At 39.9% G+C, this 21,819-nt stretch overlaps 1 protein-coding gene across 1 annotated transcript; it reads left to right on the top strand.

Annotated features, from left to right (window-relative positions):
- Nucleotides 1-5,693: 5,693 nt before the first annotated feature.
- Nucleotides 5,694-10,840, top strand: LOC124664594 (transcription factor bHLH162-like). Its single transcript, XM_047202076.1, has 4 exons — nucleotides 5,694-5,840; nucleotides 7,184-7,351; nucleotides 8,582-8,971; nucleotides 10,696-10,840. Exons 1-4 carry the CDS (start codon nucleotides 5,694-5,696, stop codon nucleotides 10,759-10,761), a joined length of 771 nt encoding a protein of 256 aa, XP_047058032.1. The 3' UTR covers nucleotides 10,762-10,840.
- The last annotated feature ends 10,979 nt before the right edge of the window (nucleotides 10,841-21,819 follow it).

Raw genomic sequence — 21,819 nt, 5'->3', positions numbered from 1 at the left:
AACTAAAGTACCATTGAAGATCAACAACTTTTTAGTTAAGGTTCTATGCTATTTGGCTCATCTACGACTACTCTAGCCCCTCTACCGCGCAGGCTCCTCCTCTACGCTGTAGTCTATGCCTACAACTCCTCCAAACATATGTTCCTCATACTATACCTCGTGGTTGCCTTCAGGTTCGTTTGTGGCTTCATCATTATGATCCTCAAAGTCTAAGCAAGGGGTATAAAATAAATGGACGAGTACGAGCGTACTCAACGAGCTCAAGTTAAACAGGAACATGTATTTCATGCACCAACTACAACCATGGACCAAATATTCATAGGCTAAATGTAAGTTTTTGTGAATATTTCTTCAAAATGTTGTTTTTATTATGAAAAACTATGTCTGTTAGCCTCACATGTTCATTAGAATTTTCTGGATTTCCTTTTCTACCGCGTTCACGCACTCTTGCCGGAACAAGGAGTGACAAGCCACAGCTCAATACACTATACATAGGTGAGTTGCTTTTCCCACAAGAGATTCTTATCCTTGTTGCACATCCGGGCGCACTTCCCCGTTGATAATCTCTTTGTTATGAGGCCTAGTATAAGATCAAAGCCAATCGGTTCCCTTCGCTGCGACCCAACATGTCCACCCTTTTGTAATGTCCAGGCCAACAATAGACTTCCCCCGAAATATACGGTTATCCCTTAGCCTCACCCGTACAATCTATCATAGACACTAATGCACCCTTATTTTAATATAGACGGGGAGATTAAGGCCTCCCAACCTGATATGGAACCATCGAACTCATCGCAAGGCTCTAGTCATCTGTTGATATGCGAAAGGAAGAAGTTCCAACTAACTTCCTCAAAGCCATAGTGGGCCATGGTTAACGTATAATATACGACGCAAGAATCGGTAACCATATTGGTTCTTAGTCATATCTGAATATACCCAGTTGCAATGGAACCTTCACAATCAACATATATATACCGTGTTTTCATTGCCCACCACATAATCATAGTCATAATAGCATGAAAATAATACTTAATTTGCTTCTAAGCACATGAATAATATGAATAGTAATTCAAAATTAATTTGATAATACACTTCAAAGCCATGAGCAAGTGTTGAACTTCCCTTGGAACTGTGAGTAGCGCAATTTAAAGTTTCTGTTTGACTTAGGACCTTGGGTTGTAAAAAGATAACATCATTATCCCGTAAGACAATGTCAAAGATTGAATTCATGCTATTATGCATGGTAATGACACACATTTAGGTTGGTTTTACATTCCTGATTATATTTGTTAAGGATTTTTAATGGATTCTTTCAATTTTATTATTATTATTTGTGAATTTATGAATACTTAATTCATTTGAAATGGTGTTTCTTATTTTAAATGAACTGTTGATAATTTAATAATTAACTCAAGTATACCATTTTTTCTTATTTGGTATTTTTTGAATATTTAAATACTAAGAAAAACAAACACGATGTTTTGGCTCCCATGTACATATGCTCCATTTATTTGAAATGCATTTTGAACATATTTCAAAATATCAAAAAACAATTTTTTTATGTATATCTTCACATCCTACGTGCTCATTAAGTTGTTTCAGCGAAAATCGACCATCCATTGATGCAGAGGCTGGGGCTATGCTCCTTATCGAAAAAAAAAATTAAGTTGTTTCAGCGAAAATCGACCATTTTTGCGGTATGTGTAAAAATGACAAAATTCGGTGCTAAAATATTACATTTCTCGACGCCTTTTGTATTTTCACACAAGCCACTAAAATGTGTGTTTTCAGCGACACATTGTGTGCACATATACAATTTCGAGATATATATACATGCAAAAACAATTACCTAATTTTTAATATTTTGAAAATTGCTTCTTAAAACAAAGGGCTCATATGCACATGAGATCTCAAAAGTGCATTTCCGAAGAAAGCACCTTTTACATAATTTTTTAGTATAAGGTTGCTTATTAAAAAATCAGAAACTTATCTTTTAGTATTATTTATTTTATGAAATTATGATTCTTTTAGATATTTTAACTAATTTGTTATATTTATTTGTGGTTGTTTGATTTAATAGATATTTAAGCAAAAAAGAAAGACCAAAATTCTCCTTGGGCACACTAGTCAGACAAACCCACTAGGTTAGGCCGAACCGACCAGCTCTATCATGTCGAATCAATCAAGGGGACTGCACCATCCTCTCTTCACCTTCCACATGCTACCGCGACTCCACGACATCGTCTCTGTCGCCCCTTGATTCTGGCCTACTCCTGCCGTCTTGGCCGCCGCCATGCATCGCAGTTGACGCACCCTGCTTTGTTGGTTCTTCCTATCCAACTAGATCTGCCTCTAGCCCTTTCTCGCGGTCATGCGCAACCCCTACCGAAACTAGGGTTTTGATCAATGTTGCTCTATTGTGCTCCGGTCGTTTGTATTGTCGTGTCATGCCATCCTGGTGGTCATGGAGGTTCTTCTCGAGCCGGTATAGCTCAGCATGGAATGGAGAGTTGTGGTGCTCTCTGTGTTGTGATGCCACTAATGAATGTCGATGTTTTCATCAGGTTTTCATCGCCGTGGCTGCATGGGCACCGCTCCACCATGCCATGGCGATAGTTTCTAGGCGTCGGATATGGTGTTCATCTTCTCCTCTCACTTGCTTCTCTTTCTCTACGTTCCTTTCCCTATCCACGAGTAGTTGCATTGTTCAACGATTTCTAGGGTTCCATTTATTCCGATGAACTGCCACTAGTTCATATGCTTGAGTACTATTCTCTAATACTCGTGGCTATAACTGTTTCATCTCCCGGCCCTCTCGCCACTTAATTGTTCATGTCTATCCGGTATTATTTCCACATATACCTTTATGAGTGATCTAGTGTTACTAATTTTTCTCGCAGATAATCTTGCAGCATGTAGAGGTTATGAAACTATCTGCTAGCCATTGTTTGGGCTTTATATTGCATTATCTTATTACTTGTATAATCTATATTTTTATAATTTTATTGTTTCTAAGTTTGAATTTGAATTTAAATTACGCCCCACCCCAAAAAAACCAAATAATCAACAAAGATCGTATAAAAATTTATAACACTCAGTTGATGACCTAAGCCTAGTCATCATTGTAAGAGAAACTTTGATCCCTTCGTGTTTAGAAAACAAGCGCGGAAAATTTCCCCTCATTTTCGGATGTATGAATGCAGATGCACCATATTCTAAATCCACCCCTCGTTAGGTCCTAAACGCTGGGGGATGTTACATGTGTTTTCGGGCAACAGAACAAAAAATATATATGGTATACATTTCCAACATGTCACATCATTATATATATCCTACCATTTCCCATTGTTATGTTTGGAAGCCATACGGAACAACAAGACTTCAAACGTATAACCTCCGCTCAGACGCTAGTAATATAAGATGTTTTAGATATATATCTTATTGTGGACTAGATAAAGTCTGAAATGACTAAATCTACATAAAATTATAGCACTCAGCTGATGACCTAAGCCCACTCTTCAGTGTAAGAGAAACTTTGTTCCCTTTGTGTTTGGAAAACAAGCGAGGAAAATTTCGCCTCATTTTCAGATATATGAATGCAGATGGGCATATTTTAAATCTACCACTCGTTTGGTCCTAAATGCTGAGATGTTACGTGTGATTTCGGGCAACACAACAAAGAATGTGTGGTATACATTTCCGTGGGATCCAAAACATTGATCAACGGGAGAATGATCCCTCCCTTGGCTGTATGTTGTTAGGTAGGATGCGACTCTCCCGACGGATGGACGCTAGGATAATAACCCGGTTTAAAGTTCACCACTCGATGCGAAATTACCGCGAGATGGAGATTCGAACCCGGGGGCTAACTGCGCACTCGCTTGGCTTGCCACTGAGATAGAACTCAGTTCTCATTTCCGTGGGATCCAACATGTCAAGACATTGTATCCTACTCCCTTTTTTCCCATTGTTATGTTTGGAAGCCATACGAAACAACAAGACTTCAAACTTATAACCTCCGCTCGGTAATAATGTGTTAGATATATCTTATTGTGGACTAGATACGGTCTGAAATGAGCGAATCTACGTACAGTAACTCATCTACGGAAGGAGTGGTGCATTTACAGCAGACGCCACAATTATCTTGCAACGAGAAAACGAGGGAACCGTCCCTGTCAGCGCGCCAGACGCGCGCGAATCCTTGTCGCTCCGGCATTCACGCGCGCGCATGCACCCGTCATTCACGCAAACGTCATCGAGCTAGAGAGAACGATGGCGATCGAGCCCGACGTGCTCCGCAGCACTTCCCTGCAACGCACGGCACCTACGTACGGCTGCGCGCGGTGCACCTCGATCCATCGATCAAAAAAACAACGAGCGTGAACCAGGAGTAGCAGTGCTAGCTCTCTGGTGCATTCGGGGCCATTGCTTGCGTCGACGGCGCTACGCACGCACGGGCTTGTTGTCCGATTTGTACATGGTCATGGACACATATGTGGCTTTTTTTTTCTTCTTTTCCGGCAAAGGATTAATATCAACCTCTTTCTTCGAATCTTGTTCTGATGGTAAACACGGAAAGCTACTGCTGGTGGTACACGTTAAAATTCACTATTCCCTCCTGTCAAACATACTTGTTGTGGTTTTAATTGCTCGGATCAAACTCCCTCCGTTCCAAAAATAAGCATTGCATCTTTTTCTCTATGCGGATGTATCATATTAAAATATTTCTAGATACTTTTCGTATCTTAATAAAGTTAGGAAACTTATGCTTGAACAGGGTAGTACATCACAATAATGGATGTCTTGTCTGGGAGTCTGGTTCCAAGAGCTTAAAGGTTCAGAATGCCAACATTTCACAGTTCATATTCCCAAATAAAAATGAGACGACAATTCAACGTTTTATTCCACATGCTAATTCTATTCTCCGTCTCCCGCTCTTCCTCCACCTCCTCCTAACTCTAGACACCGCACCCCCAGCTCCCATCTCCCCTCTCCCCCCCCCCCCGCCGCCGGATCCCAGCCGGGCAATGCCCGTGCGGGGGGATGATGGCGGCGTCGGGCGTCCCTTCATTGCGGCTCAAAGAAGTGGCTGCGCCGGTGGATCTTGAGCGGGCACCTCGGGACGTCGTGTGCGTGGCCATGGATCGGGTCACACAGTGATGTGGCATTCCCCACCTTTGGCCGTCATAGCGGTGGTGCTGCCTCGCAGCAGCTTCCCATAAGTGGATCGCTTGGCCCGTGTGGTGCGATGGTCCACAGTGAGGAGGAGACGGTGGTCTAGCTGCTAAAGCGGGTAAGGATGTCACCGTCCATGGTGGCGCCTATGGGTATCGTATTCCTCGTTGGAGGCGATGATGGGGGCGTCTCTCGCTTCATTGTTTCCAGGTGAAACCTCTGATCTGGGGGAGGTTACCACTGACGGCGATGGACGTGCGCGTCGTAGCACTTGCTGGAGGCGTTATGGGGGCCTCCTGGATCAGATGATGGCAACATCTACATCGTCATCCCCGTGGGGGTATCATCTTTGGAGATATTCATCAGCTAGACAGACATGTGGACAACTTGGTGGTTGGGTGTCGGTGTCCGCATGTTTATCGCGTGGAGACCAAGATGGAGCGACGTGTCCTCTACCATCTGCAACAACGAGTTTCGGCAGCATGGTGCAATGGGGTCTCGATGGCTAGCGTGTGACAATGGACGCGCACAGGGAGGTGGCACTGTCTGGCATCGTGGTCGACGGCAGGAGCAACGAAGTTATGCAGATATTTACCATGAAGAATATTCAGCGGTTTGATGGAGGTGACGGCTTCTGTAGTGTGCGCATGAGGTACTCGCTAAGAGTCTGCTCTATCGGATGAGCGCTCCTGTTTTGCTTAGAGGGTGTCTCAGGGTATGTGATGTTTTCAGTTCCTAGTTGACAAGGGGTTTTTGCTTTTTCAAGACACAAATTGCTATTGGCATGACTTTCACTCATTGTTGGGTATGTAGGTGTTGTGTGTCGGATTTCGATTTTTTATATATGATCTTTGTCACACTTTTGTTAAATAAAATGGTAAAGAAGGTCACATATTATATATATATATATATCTTTTTTTTAGAAACACACTACAGACCCCAACACTCACGTACACGTGCATGCACCCACCCCTATGAACGCACACACGCACACCCTACCCCTATGAGCACCTTCGAGGACTGAGCCGGCGGATCGGATTTTGAAATTGACGAAGTCCCCACATACGCCTCCCTGTCGACGGGAACGTCGTCTCCCACTGAAAGAATATTCCGCCTTTATAAGACATACATATGTCAAATCTGGAATTTAAACTCTGGTGAGATGGTGACCACCCTCCTAACCACCCAACCTCAGGTTGGTTCTCATATATATAGCATAGCCTCCATTTTGAAAAAGAAGTTTATGTTCTTCGTTGAGTTCATCTCAGGAAACAGATGTTATCTTTTAACATTTATGCTGCCATAGCCAAACTACCCAGCTAACATATATGCCGCCACTTTCAGACAGAGCCATAGTACAATAACATTCAGTTCGAAACTGTTCTTCTCAATCAAGCATGCCCAAATACGCACTTCCGTTGATCTCCCTACTTTAGCTAGTACACAACTGTAGCCGCATGTTGCGTTTGGACATAATTCAATACTCCATCCGTTGACTAATACTATAAGACATTCTAGCTTTTAGTAGATTTATCTATTTAATCTAACTTTAGTGTGTCGATTTACTCATCATAGTGTGTGCATATAGTTTATTTTAAAGTGTCCAGCTAACTTAGCACACTTATATTTACCTTATATTTGTAAACAAAGGAAGTAGTATCTAGTGTGTGGTGTTCTTATATAGCTAGGCATATTTGCCAGGGGGCAAGCACATCATTCCCCCCCGGCACTTATCCGCACACACCACCACACCACGCGCCTCGATCTCCCATTTAAACCACGGCAGACGCCACGCACCCCTGTCCTTCCCCCTTTTCGATCCTCTCTTACCTTGCTGCTCCATGAAAAGCATCTTCGAGCAATCGAGCTAGCTAGTTAGCACCTGTTCTGCATGCATGCACTCTTAAACCGCTTCTTCTTCATTTCGCGGCATTTCTGTAATTCTATTCAGACCAGACCGGCTGCTGAGATCTAGCTATAGCTTGATTGATTTGTGTCTGTGTGAGAGATTGAGATGGAGGCAAAGGCGCAAGGTGGGAAGAGAAGCAGGACGAATGGTGGCAGCGGCACGATGACGGTGGAAAGGAAGGAAGTGGAGAGGGAGAGAAGGCAACACATGAAAGAGCTGTGTGCACAGCTCGTCTCCTTAATCCCAAAAGAACACTGCCCCTCAACTGTAAGCACTCCTGAACCTAATCTGTCCCCTTAATTACATTCTCATATTTTTATAACAAAATTAAGAGTACCCCATTTTATTCCCGTACGTTACACAAAATATCGTAATTAAGGTGTGCAAGTGAGTTCTACTGCCATCTAATTTTCATGCAGTGTACCATATATACGTATGTTACATGCCTTTTTTTTTGTATATCCTTTGTGAGGGGGAAACTACCAAATTAGCGCATAGTATCTATATCATGTTTCTAAACCCTATGTCCAGATTTCCATAATGTAAAAGTACTAAAAGATAGCCAAGTCGAATCTGCTGCCCCAGCAATTGTTGGCCTCACCTATTTCATTTTTCTGTCATATTCTGAATAGCCACATATGTTTTTAGGAAATACCCTAGGTCATGTTTGCAATGCAGATATTTTTGGAAGCTGGCAAGAACTATATGGTTCGTGTTCCAAAATTACTGCTCTAAATTGGGACGTCTACAAATAACATAATGTATATGATATTGTTTCATGAGCCGTGTTCATGAGAGGCGATGACTTGCGTGACTGTAACTTCGAAAAATAGTTAGCTCATAGTGTAATGATGAAAGTAAATTAATGAAAATAGGCTAACATTGACATTGTAAACTCCTCATACTTGATAACAAGTTTGAGAATACCTAAATGATACATGGTGAAAAAATGTTACACTAGGAATATAAAATGGATGAAACACTTCATGCTTGTCGGTGGAGCAACATCACCAATGATGGGCTTTGGTGATCAGGGCGTCAGTGGTGACTTTTCTATAAAATCTGAGTCACTTGTGATAATCACTTCTGACGGGCCATGGCCAATTGCAATACTTCTCACGGCCGGAGTTGTTATGTCCATCAACAAAGGATTCATTTTCTTGTAGCAAAACAAATTAATATCGCGTAGTATACTAGTACAGAGCGCCCAATAGATGGAGTAAATTGCATGTAGTGATAAATAAAGCCAGAAGGTAGAATGATGTGTATGCAACAATGCACAAAACCGAGTACATACATGTAAAGACCCTTGGCCAAAACCATTATCTATTGAGACCCTCTGTGATCGAGTAGGTGAACATTAGAATTTTAAAATTCACAAGGTTAATTATGTGAGATGAAATAATTGCACATTATTCTGCTCTGAAATATAAGTTATAAATCTGTTACCGTGCATATTGCTCTTAATTCTATGGCAACGTGAAATGTTTACCGTAGGATACATTGTCCCTGCTGGGCAGCCTGGACGAAGCAACAACGTACATCAACAAGCTTAAGGAGAGGGTGGACGAGCTACACCAAAGGAGAAGCTTTGCACAGGCCGAGGCTAGGCTAAGAGGAGGAGCTTGCAGTTGCGTCTCGACGCTCATGAATTGTGGCACAGGATCTAAGTTAGAAAGTGTGAAAGCCGAGAAAGCATCCGTGGCGCCAGTAGTGGAGGTGCGATACCACGTCGATTCAAGCATGGAGGTGTTTCTCATATGTAGCACTGAGAGGTCGATCAAGCTCCACGAGGTCATCACCATCCTCGAGGAAGAAGGGGCGGAAGTTGTCAACGCCAACCATTCCGTGGCAGGACATAAAATCTTCTACACCATACACTCTCGGGTATGTAGGAACATGTGCGCACAGATATCCTATCAAACATTCTCTGTTGAATCTATACAATATTGCACACATCTTTATAGTTCTACTCATATTTGTACACGCTAGAAAAGTACAGTAAGAATTAAAATGCACATATTATTTGAGAAAAAACTAATAATTCTTTTTCCAGTATTACTTGTCAAAATCTCGGAATATTGACATTAGGCTCTCTAGAATTTTAAGTATTTACAAAAGTATCTAATATGAAAAGAGCAGCTAGTCAATGCTTTTAGCAAGTAGAATGACACACTTCTTGTACACACACTTGATCTATCTTTTAATGCACTGATGAACCTTAAAAAGAAACGTTTGAATATGCTATAAATTATGCTCCAAAACGACATACATTGATTGACTAATTGGACAAACTTATTTGAGTTTCCTGTTAATTTTAGCAATTGGAATATATTAAACTGAATATCGAACCCTATATCCACTCTCGAGTATGATTTAATGGTAAATAAATAAGTAAAAGATACACGAAGGAATTAAAAGAGTGGTGCATGTGTGTGCATGTACGTGAGAATGTGGAACCGTGGATTCTTCTCAATGTAGCAAGAGACACAAGATTGGGGAAAATCTAAAATTTTGAAATTGACTATAGATACACACATGCCTTAGATTGTGTTACATGATCTTTAATGTAAAAGTATATGGTTAATATGAGGTCTTTAAAGATACTCAAATTGATGAGATCAGAATGAGAATCTGGAGCTCTATATAGGGATTCAAGGAGAATTTCCCTTTTCCATCCATCGAGTATGGTTTCTCTTCATTCTAAAATATAAGGTCTTGAAGTAAATAAAAGAAAATTAACCTTCTTCATGAACATTTTCTCTCTCGTTTATAGTTAATTTTCTCTACATTATATTTCAAGTCATATTCTACATTATTTTCTTCTTGTTTTCGAATAAATTTATGAAACGTGTCAAATGGACCTAGACTGTTATGTACTTTTATGAAATTGTATCAGTTAATTTTAGATCTAACTGTTTAAATAAATTAGTACATGTGGATTAACGTGGTGCCTCTATTAAACATCCGTATTGATAGTTAATTTTCTCTACATTATATGTCAGGTCATATTCTACATTATTTTCTTCTTGTTTTAGAATAAATTTATGAAATGTGTCAAAACGGACCTAGACTGTTACGTACTTTTATTAAATTGTATCCGCTAATTTTAGATCTAACTGTTAAAATAAATTAGTACATGTGGATTAACGTGGTGTCTCTATTAAACATCTGTATTTTGCTTTTAGTATATAATAGATAGGTTTTTAATCAACGATCAGCTTAGAGCCAGCTTACATGGGAGGTCGCTTCTAAGTAGTCTCCAATATATAAACGTGTCAAATGAAACTAGACTGTTACGTACTTTTATTAAATCGTATCCATTAATTTTAGATCTAACTGTTAAAATAAATTAGTACATATGGATTAACGTGGTGCCAGTATTAAATATCTGTATTTTGCTTTTATTATATAATAGATAATAATATTATTGTTTGCCTCAACCGGCAATTTTTTTCTTGTTTTAGATTTGTTTGCATATCAATTTTTACATGATGAAGCACAGTAATATGTAAAATCCTCCTGTTCCATCTTAAATTAAAAAAAGTCGTGTATCTAGTTTTGCATAAAATTAGCATGCATAATTAATTTCCTCAGTGTGAACTGTGCAGGCCTTCAGCTCAAGAATTGGCATAGATGATTCAAGGGTCGCTGAAAGACTGAGAGCATTGGTATGATATGAAATCAATTTATATGCATTATTATACATTACAAAAAGCAATATATGAAACATTTCACGGGCATAGACGATGTTTAGCTAGTTATTGACTGCAAGGGGGTCGAACAGCCTAGCTAACATCTTCTCTCACAACGTGATCATTATAGAAAAATAATACTTATGTAATAATATTTCTTCAAGTTTGGCTGACACAGCTTGTTGTATGTGCTGGAGTTTATTTCTTGGAAAGGAAAATTCTACTTTTACAATTATGTAATGATAACTAATTGAAAAACCAGCCAGAGCTTAGACTACTCATAGTGAGAGTAACTAAGGTAGTAACATAGAGCTACATGCATTGCCAACTAGGCAAATTGATGACATGACATGATATTAAATGAAGAAAGAGATGGTTGTGGTAACTAGCTATGTTACTATAACATCACACTTTTCAAGATAGAATGAGTCTACAAGCTAATTAATACACTCATGCATGATACTACATCTAAGTTACTATGCATTATGAGGGTAGTAACATAGAGTAGTGTCATATGAATGACACTACTATATGTTACTCCCCACTATGACTAGTCTAGATATGATGCTAGTATATAAATTTAGGGTGCGTTTGGATTAATAGTTCGCTAACAAAGCATACCCTAGCAAATTTTTTTGTGATAACCTAAACATTGGTTCATATTTGGATAGCTACCAAACTTTTAAGCTTGCCAATGCCCCACTATCAACCCTACTTCAATTTTCTTAGCCAATATCAGCCAACTTATTGATGAAAAATAGGTCAACCATAATTTTGGTAGGCAATCTCAGGCCCAAACCAGACACACATTTACTCGTCATCTAGTGCCTTACGACCAGGATACAAAGATTCCCAGTGGATGAATATACATGTCGCTTTACCAGAAAGCTATATATATGATAAGAAAAAAATTAATTAATTAGAAAAAGAACTTTATTTCCTTAACATCCAGCTGACTTTGACGTCGGCAGATTGACGATCTAGTGAGTATTCTTTGGAAAAAGTTAAATTTGAGTAAAAGTGAAGAAAACATATATGGTAGGCAGGGAATAACTACAGTATTGTGACTAACACAAAACTCTGCAAATATAAGACATGTTCCAATCTAAAGTTAAGGATGGATGAAAGAGAAATGTTACTACATGTAAACGTGCCGAATATGTGATGGATTTTGAGCCAAGAAGCTGCTTCGCTTTCTTTGTAGTCATTCGTGGGAGGAGAGTAAATTACACATAACACCACTTGTTGGTGCAGTTTTTGCACATAACACAATCCAAGGTTCTTTTTGCACAAAACATCTAATTTTGATGTAAGCTATTGCACAAAACACTAACCTAGTTGATTGGAAGAGGAAATATTGCATATCCAGAGTAGACCTCTCCAACAACAAGATCAAGTTAAAGAGCAGCAACTGGTAACAAGTTATGAACAAACAATGACCAAGTTAAATTTTTTTTATGCGCAAAGAGCTAACAAAGGTTGGAGACAAAAATACATCTTTCTTTTGCAGAGTTGTGTCAAAAAGACATAGAAGGAACTCAATCATGTCCATACAAGATGAACATAATCTTACTCATTTCATGCCTGGTCATATCGCTCATACTTTTGTTACCTACTTCAGATCAATCTTTGCCTCCCAAACAACAAGAACATCCATATCTATTTCTTCAAACAATCCTCCTCAACCTCTAGATTATACCTACTCGATTCCAAACAAGGAGGAAATCTGGGAAGTCCTAAAAGGGATGAAAAGAAATGCCTCTCCAAGAGTGAGTAGGTGACGACGTACATGCCATTGTCCAAAACTTTTTCACTACTGGTATCTTTCTGGCCCATGCAAATTCCACTCATATAGCTCTCATCCCAAAGAAGCTCATCACTAAAGTTCTTGAAGATCATCGACCCATCAGTTTCTGCAATGCTATTTACAAAATTATTACCAAATGCATTGCTAATAGACTCAAACCGCATCTCCCTGACTATATCCATCCGCCGCAACAAGCTTTCATCGAATGTAGGCGTACCAAAGATAATATTATAATAGCCCAGGAATCACACATTCTTTTCAATTATCTTCCTGGAAAAACAAAGCCTTCATGCTTAAAATAGACCTTGCAAAGGCTTTTGAAAGGCTTGAATGGAGTTTCATTGTGTCGGCCCTAACAGGTAAAGGGCTGCATGGTCATTTCATAAAACTCACTCATTCCTGCATTTTCATGGCTTCCTTCTCTATTATTATTAACGGGCAGTCTTATGCAAACTTTGTCAGTACCCGAAGAATTCGACAAGGTTGTCACATATCTCCATATATTTTTGTTATGGCTATAAATGAATTATCCTTACTTCTTCAACAATCTCTTGCGGAAGCGGTTCTTACGTGAATCATTCTGGGACCAAATTGCCCCCCAATCCATTCTCTCCTTTTTGCAGATGATCTTCTTATTTGTGGGGAAGCAAGAACATAAGAAGCACAAACCATTAAAAAATATTACAGAACTTCTGTGATCACTCTGGTTAGCTCCCAAATTGGTCAAAATTAGAAATAGTTTTCAGTAAGGCAGTTGACATCCAAATTGAAAACCAAATAAAAATATCTTTCATGTGCCCCTCATCAACGAAACTTTCATTCATCTTTGACACCCTCTCATTCTTCCAGCCAAAAATAGAACGGAAACCTATAATTTCATACTGGGTAAGTTTAAATCAAAACTCCCTTTACCATGCTGCCCGGCTGGAACTAATTAAATAAGTTTTTTCCTATATCAATGTCTATTAGATGTCTAACATTATTTGTTAAAAATAGTTCATTGCAAAAATTACATCTATCCTCAGGAATTTCTGGTGGATAGGGGTTAACTCGGATCATACAAGCAAACCTCTCTACTTACCGGCCTGGAAAAACATTTGCATGCAAAAAAAAGAAGGAGGCATTGGAATTCAAAATCTCACAGCTATCAACCATGGGCTCATTCTTGCTTCGCCCTGGAGAATCGCTGAAAAGCCCAACAGTCGGTTACACCAAATTCTCAAATCAAAATACTTCACAGATATTGCTATTTGGAGGTCTAAGCCCAACAAACCAACATCAACTTTCTGGACATCTATTCTCAAAATCTTCCACTTGTTGCAGGATAATTCCTTTTAAGAATTTTCGGAAGGAAACATTTCTATATGGAGCTCTCCATGGTGCACAACTTGGAAGACTATCCATGATGATCTGATTATTCAACCTCAGCAATTCAACTACCCATCTCTGGTGAAAGATCTTTGGCTGCCAAATACAAAAAAACTTGGAATAAGAACCTCATTGATTCTCTGTTCACCCAACCAACAACTTCTGCAATAAAATCAGTCTCCATCATTTTATCTGGTGATGCATCATATCCTTTGCTGGAAACCAACCCCAAATGGAAAATTTAATTCTAAATCTACTTACAAACTGTGTTTGCAAGCTCTTGTGGATACAGGAACTCCATGGCTAGCTCCACCAAACAACATGGCCATCATACTTCTTAACAAGGTTTGGGAAAACAAGATCCTACTACCAAGAATCAAAGCTTTTGCTTGGAGGAGAATAAGAAGAGAAATTCCAACTGGAGAAAAAGCCTCAAGGTATTCAAAGCATATATCGAATATTTGTTGCAGGTGTGGAACTCAAGAAAATGATATACATTTATTTTTCACTTGCACTTTTGCAAGGGCTGCTTGGTTCCACTCTCCCTAGCACCTTAGAATGGATGTTATTGCTGAAAATGCTTACAACTTACACACTATCATCTCAAACCGGCTAGCAATGAACCATCCAATTAATACTATGAAACATATTTTCACTTTTCTCTGGTGCCTTTGGAAAATGAGAAATGAAAAGCTTTTCTCCAACAAAGAAGGCTTGTCCAACCCGGTCATCAGAAGAACTCATGCTTTGCTAAATAGCTTACAAATAAATAATCCCACCCCCACCAAATAAAGATACTACTATTCAACAGGAGCTAATCTATACAGGACCAAAAATATTTGTTGATGCAGCTTGGAAAGCACATGTTAATGGAGCACCAGCAAAATCGGGAGTTGGAATCTACATGACTTGGAAGAACAACTTGCAAGTAACTAATGTTTTAATTGCAGCCAAGGTTGCGAATATAACAACGCCTATTCAAGCGGTGGTAGAAGCGCTAATTACTGCAACACAAATTGATTCCTCTCTTCTTTTGCAGGAACCTATTTTCTTTACTGACAATCTCAGTTTAGCAAAGGCACCGGCGGCGTCAAGAGCTAAGGATCCAACAGTACTATGGGGAAATTAGAAGGCAGGGAATCAGGAGACAACTCAACCACTCAGGGAAAAAATCATCCATGTCACTAGAAATCTCAATATTGTAGCCCACAATTGTGCACAACATGCAGTGATCCACTCTAGAACATTGCTCATCTGTTCTTGCAGGAACTCTACTCATAGCAACTTAGCTTGTCTGATTTTTTTCGAGAGATACCAATTACACCCAGCCTCTGCAATAACATCATGTCCCAATGGCATAAAGGATGCACACAACCAAAAATATAGAAGAATTACAAAAATAAAAGTCCTGCTACAGAGATCGAAAACTTGAAACAGCAACACTGACACCACCAAGACAACACCAGAAGATTAGCTTCTACATAAGCAACACCTCCAAGAAGGAAACTGTGCACAAACTCTGTCGTCGCCCGATCACAGATCTTAGGTTTTCACCCTAAAGAAATCCCTCTCTCTCAAAACAATGCCTTTAACAAGAACATTGCCAGGCACAACCAATTATGGTCAGACCTTGGATTTTCACCCTGAAAGCTGTAGCGGTGCACTGTTTGCAACTACTAGGAACATTATTTCTATCTGTACAATGCTTATGAGTTGAATGAAAATTTAGGGTGCTCGACACCCTACACTTATTTATTAAGAGGATAACTACCTAATTAAGAGCATAGAGACCACTAGCAGTACCTACCTGGCCTCCAACATGAATTTACCTGCACCAAACTGATCATACCGAGAGAGGATGGTCGGACCGGAAGAAGACAATGACAGTGACCCTTCTCAATGTTTCAGGCTATTCAGCCAGTGGGCATGACCAACAGAATGAGGCGGAGCTAACTAGCTAGGAGAAGAACTAGAATAGCCTCACATAAATTGAAATTGAGAGTCGATGAACTAGCATGAACCATAGAGCTCGATGGATGGATGTGATCGTCTACTCATCTCGCACATGTTGGTGGTCTTGCCAGACCGGGACAAGTATGAGCCGTTATGCCTTGGCAATCCACTAAGCGCATGTGCGACGCAGGCCTCGCGGAAGATGCCATCAAGATGGATGATTATGCTTCGTACCGGAGTGCATGGGTGGTACATGCCTCACAGAAGAGAGCTGATGGTGCCTCAACATAGGCCTGACAGCAGAGGGCACCGATGGTGAGGAGGAGATGTGGTAGTGGGTGAACTGGAGGCTAGGACTTCTTCCATATCGATGGGGCGGAGATGCTCACGGTTTGCCATAGGGATGCAATGGGTCACCAAGGAACCTGTGGCCCACCTGGAATGTCCTGGGTCACCCCCAGGATCTCCAATTTATTGTCGGTGCTCTAGCACGGCATCCCGATGAACAGCCCTGGATAATTGCCTTGGGGCTTGTTTGGTACTAGAGTTTTAGTGGGGATTAGCGGAGATAATCCGCTCCAAACTTTAAATCCCCACTTATTGTAATTTTTTAAAGAAAAATAGGGCTCCACCCCCAGTTCCATTTATGAAACCAGCGTCTTACACAACATCCAGGTTTTGTACAGGACACACAACCCTATCTTGCCAAAATAGCCTAGAGTTTTAAGACATCACAATAACACAGAAACAACACTAGAGGGTTTAAACAGTTGGGATACTAGAGGACACATTAATAACAACAGCCTCCCCTGGACTATGGCCTCTCGAGGACTTTAAAGCATGCACCATCGCCAACCAGCATCAAAGCATTGGCCTCCAACGTCCTCGCCAGGTCTTACGTCGTGATCAACATAGGCATAAAACCCCTTATGTTGTTCATATCACACACCTCCGAGTCGACCTAGCCCTCTTCGGGAGTCATCCGGGCTCCGGCCATGATAGCATCGGTGGCGGACGAGCTAGCGGCTCCGACTTGTCCAACATTGCAATCACGCTTCCTTTTTCTTCCTCCTTCAACAGAATTTTCCATTGAGCACAGTTGTAGACCACTTGTCTCCACATCACCTGCAACCCAAACCATTGAGTTTGGTTGAAAACCATGTCATTCTGGTAATCCACATACTCCTCAGAGTAGCAGCAAAAATCATATTATACATGACATTCTTTTTCTTATCTTTCCAGAAAACAGAAATATCAGACATAGTTGAAACCTGAGTCAGAAGACCAAGGGCCAACCCTATCTCCTTCCAAATATTGGAAGCAACCACACAGTCAAAAAACAAATGCTGGCAAGACTCAATGTCATTGCAAAAAACACAAGTCATATCATCAACATTTTGTCTTTTATTCAAATTATCTCTAGTGAGGAATTTGTTATGAGACAACAACCAAAGAAAAAAAGTGAATCTTAGGGGGAACTTTCAATTTCCAAACACAATGAATATCAACAGTTTTAATACCTCCAAAATTCACAACAGCATACATAGACTTAACGCTATAGACTCCATTGGCCTCCCACATCCAAATCAGAGCATCACTTTCAGTATTAAGATGAATAGATTGAGCAATTTGTTGGATTTCCAGCCACTGTACCAATAGATTATGATCAAAACATCTTCTGAATGTCACTTTTAAGGATTCTACATCCCAAAGCTCAGCAATAGTTCTATTTTGCTCATTAACTAGAAAATAAACTTCCCAGTATTGAATAACTAAACAACATGTCCCAAACCAGTGTTCTTCCCAAAACTTTATCTTTTTACCATCTCCCATCTTTCATTGGTAACACATCTTAATAGCTTTAGCGGCCCAGATCACCCCTTTCCAAAAAGGGGAGGCACCAATATATAAGTACAAGAGAAAATATTTTGTTGTCCATATTATACTTAATATCAACAATCTCTTCCAAGCTCCGGTGAATGCGCTCAGGCCCCGACCAAGCCCGGAAGCGCCGCCCTTTGAGCTCCACCGACGCCCACCATCCCCCATGAAACGCGGCCTAGAGACACCTCCCCTGCCCATTGCCTATTCAGCCGGATGGGCGCCACCCTCACCGCTAGGGTTTTTTTCGTAATTGGGATGACCCCGGCTTCTGCATCATGATGATGCACACGGCCATTTATTAAAAAAGTTCAAGTTCAGTAATGTTTTACAACTCAAGCATCGCCAAGAATTGATACAAAAATCAACCAGCGAAAAAAGCACAAACTACTCTGAGTACACATCAAATTAGTCTCCTAGTATGACGCCAGCCATCCTGGCACCAAATATCCTAAGCAACCATCTGGAGCCATGTGCATCCAGAAACCATGGCATCCGGTGCCCCTCTGGTGACAGGAGAGCCCAAAGCTGAACCCAATGTGACACCATATGGATAACCTGCAAGAAATAAACATATTGTTTTTTGTTAAAGATAATATCATTTCTGACCCTCCATATAGACCAGCATAAAGCAGAAACCCCAATCCGGATAAAAGTCTTAGATTGTCTATCTACTCCATTCAACCAATTACCAAACATATTAGTAGTATTGGTTGGAGGTGGAAGATCATACGTGAAATTAATTGTGCGCCAAAGAAGCTTAGCTAAAGGGCACTCAAAAATAGGTGTTGAATAGTTTCCTCTTCTCCACAAAAGACACATTTCGTACACCCATTCCAGTGTCCTTTGGCTAGATTATCTTTAGTTAACAGAACCTTATTACTCAAAAACCACATGTCTTGAGGGGAATTTTAACCTTCCATAGATATTTTTCTAAAAAAAGAGGTATGGTCACTCATAAGATCCTCATACATTGACTTGACCGAAAACAAGCCATTAGGTGTGAGATTCCAGACAAAACGATCATTCCCTTCATTCAAGTTTACCATCAGTTTGTGACACAATTGTAATCAAGAAGTCCATTTGTTACCATTCAATACCCGCCAGATACTAATATTCAGAGGGGTTTAAGCTAACACATGAGCTACTGTTACATTTTTGTGATGCACAATATTATACAAAGACGAATATTGTTGAGCTAAAGACACTTTTCCTAACCATGTATCTTCCTAGAAACGGGAACCCGTCCCATTACCCACTTTAAAATCACCTCTAGAAAAAAAAATCTTCCTTAACCCCCATCAATCCCTTCCAGAAGGGAGAATCTGTAGGCTTAACCTGCACCTCAGATAAGGTCTTCTGTCTTAAGTATTTGGCTTGTAGCAATTCTTGCCACACCCCGTCTTGATTTAGAAGTTTAAAAAGCCATTTGCTCAATAAACATATGTTCTTGATTTCGAGGACCTCAATACCTAAGCCCCCTTGATCTTTAGGTCGATATACAATGTTCCATTTCGTGAGTCTATATTTTTTTTTCTGTTCATCTGACTACCAAACCTAGATCTATAGAAGTCCAAACCAATCACACTAGGGTTGGTGGCAACCTAGTAAATTAACTCAGGCGGTAACTCAATCCTGCTCCTATACATGTATGTGTACTAGCTGGACTACTACTTGGACACGTTGAAGCACATGATATCAGTACCGACGTCTGGACATGATTATTTCCAACACCATTGTGGGTTATTCCGTTGCCGTTGGGCTCGACCAACGTTAGCACCGCCACTGAATTTTCTTTTACCTTGTGGTGAACTCAGAATGAGACCAACAGTCACGCTGGAGGCACTGCCCAATGGCCCTATGTGCTTAATCCAGTATTTATCTTGTTAACGATTAGGTTAGTGTTTGTGCAACTTTTTGTAACAAAACTTGGTGTTTTGTGAAAAAATCTTAGATTATGTTCTATGCAAAAACTGAATCAACAAATGGTGTTATATACAATTTCCCTGTCGCATGGTGACCGAGCTAGCTTGCAATGAGTCAAAATTATAAGACATTTTGAAAAGCTATTTTAGCATTTACTGTTGTCCCGCACTCCATTTTTTTGTACAGGATGTGCGGCGCTGTTCCCATGGGCGCCACACTTTGAAAGTGTGGCGCCGATGGCAAGGGCGCCGCACATCCACTTAAGTGAACAGCCCGCGCCCGCCCCAGCCCGAGCCATCCTCATTTTCCTTTCTGTTTCAAAGTGACGAACGGAGGCGGCCGGCGGTTCCTCCTCCGTCCCCTCTCCCCCACCAAATCCACAACCAAATCCTCATATCTGCCCGGGCATTCTCATCCCAATTCCTTCCTCAAGGTATTCTCCTTCGATCCCCTTCGTTTCATCCATGATTTTATTGGTTTTAATTCCATTTAGACATGAAACCCTAGGTATGAAAATCTTAGAACTTGAATCCATGTGCTCATGTATGTGTTGAAATTCATATGCTCATGTATCTATGTGTTGAAATCATAGATTTGTTGGAACCCTAGACATCAAATTTCAATGAATGTGTATGTGTATGTGTAGGAACCCTAGATATGTATGTATTCATATTCTTATGTATGTATATGTATGTATGTGTTTATTGACACACTCGATTTCTTGGAACCCTATATATATTCTCATGTATGTGTGGCTCATATTTGTTAGTGGAACCAAAATTTAGAACATGTATGGTCATAAATATGGTAGTTTCTTGTTGTGTGTATTTGTGAAAAAATGTAGGATGATGTGGCTCTTAGATCATGAGTATGACAAGGAACACCGGGCATCTACAATATTGTACATGCACATAAGTGAATTTATGGCACGTAATGGTATAGACGTTCTATAGAAATAAGAAAATCCATAACATACCGGCCGGCGGATCGGTTTCTCCCGATCGGGTTCCTCGCCAAATTTTTGTAATGCAATTGAATGGTTTCCTGGTCATGTACGAGACAGACCTACCCAGATACATGCAATTAAAAATATCTCATGGCACCTAGGGACGTGCCCAGCTAGATCTACAAAATTTGGTTACTCACGTTTTGCACAAGATCTGGAAAGAAAATCATAACATACTAAAAAGGAAATTCCAACACATTCCAGATCTAAATTGCAAGAATTGTTCTAACCGTTAATTAAGTACATAAATCCAACGAATTCCTAACCAAAATTGCCAAATCCACGACATAGACAGATGGAAAATAAAGTTTCGCCTATATGGCATCAGCTCCACTCGATGGAAACAAAAAAAAATTCCGGAAATCTAAGAAACAAACTCCAAAAATCAAAAATAAAAAACAAATAAACCGCTTCCAATTTTGAGCGACACGTGGTTTTGATTTCCTCTGTCTCTTCCTACCCACGTGCATACGAATCTTTGAAATATCGGCTAGATTAGTGGAACATATTTTGAGGTTTTTTACGTTAGATTTAGCCTTGCTATCTCCGTCGGTCAAAAAAGTATGTGCGCTATAGGTACATGCTAGCTTCACCCAAAAAAACCTAGCTAGGTTGAAGGTGATGAAAAATGTATGATACGATCTCAAGTATAAATTAATGCGTGAAACCTATGAAGTTGAGTATGCTTTATACATATATGTATCCATGGATGAGTATACAAACTATAGTCGCGAAAAAACACATTTTTTAGTTTAGTACAAAACATGCAAAGGGATACCGTTGTTTCGAAAATACATTTTCTAAAATATTTTGCCGTATCCAAGATTTGAAGACTTGCTGCCACTATACCCAAATGATCTTAACGGATCAATTTCTGTAGGTGAGTCTCGACTCAAAACGAAACATTCCTATTTGCCGATGAAAAGTTCTGCCTTGGAGGGGTTCCTAAATTTCTAAAAATGTAATCATCGATATATTAATTAGCTATCAATATAATGAAAAATGTAAATTAAGCTTAAGTTAATTTCTACTTCTATTTGTGTTTATTACCTTTAGTTTAATATAAATATTCAGAAAACAATGCACCAATTACCAATTG

Source organism: Lolium rigidum, chromosome 6 (genome assembly GCF_022539505.1).
Source record: "Lolium rigidum isolate FL_2022 chromosome 6, APGP_CSIRO_Lrig_0.1, whole genome shotgun sequence".
Taxonomy (NCBI): Eukaryota; Viridiplantae; Streptophyta; class Magnoliopsida; order Poales; family Poaceae; genus Lolium; species Lolium rigidum.
Note: the sequence above shows the minus strand (reverse complement) of the source record. Positions and strands in the feature narration are given on the sequence as shown.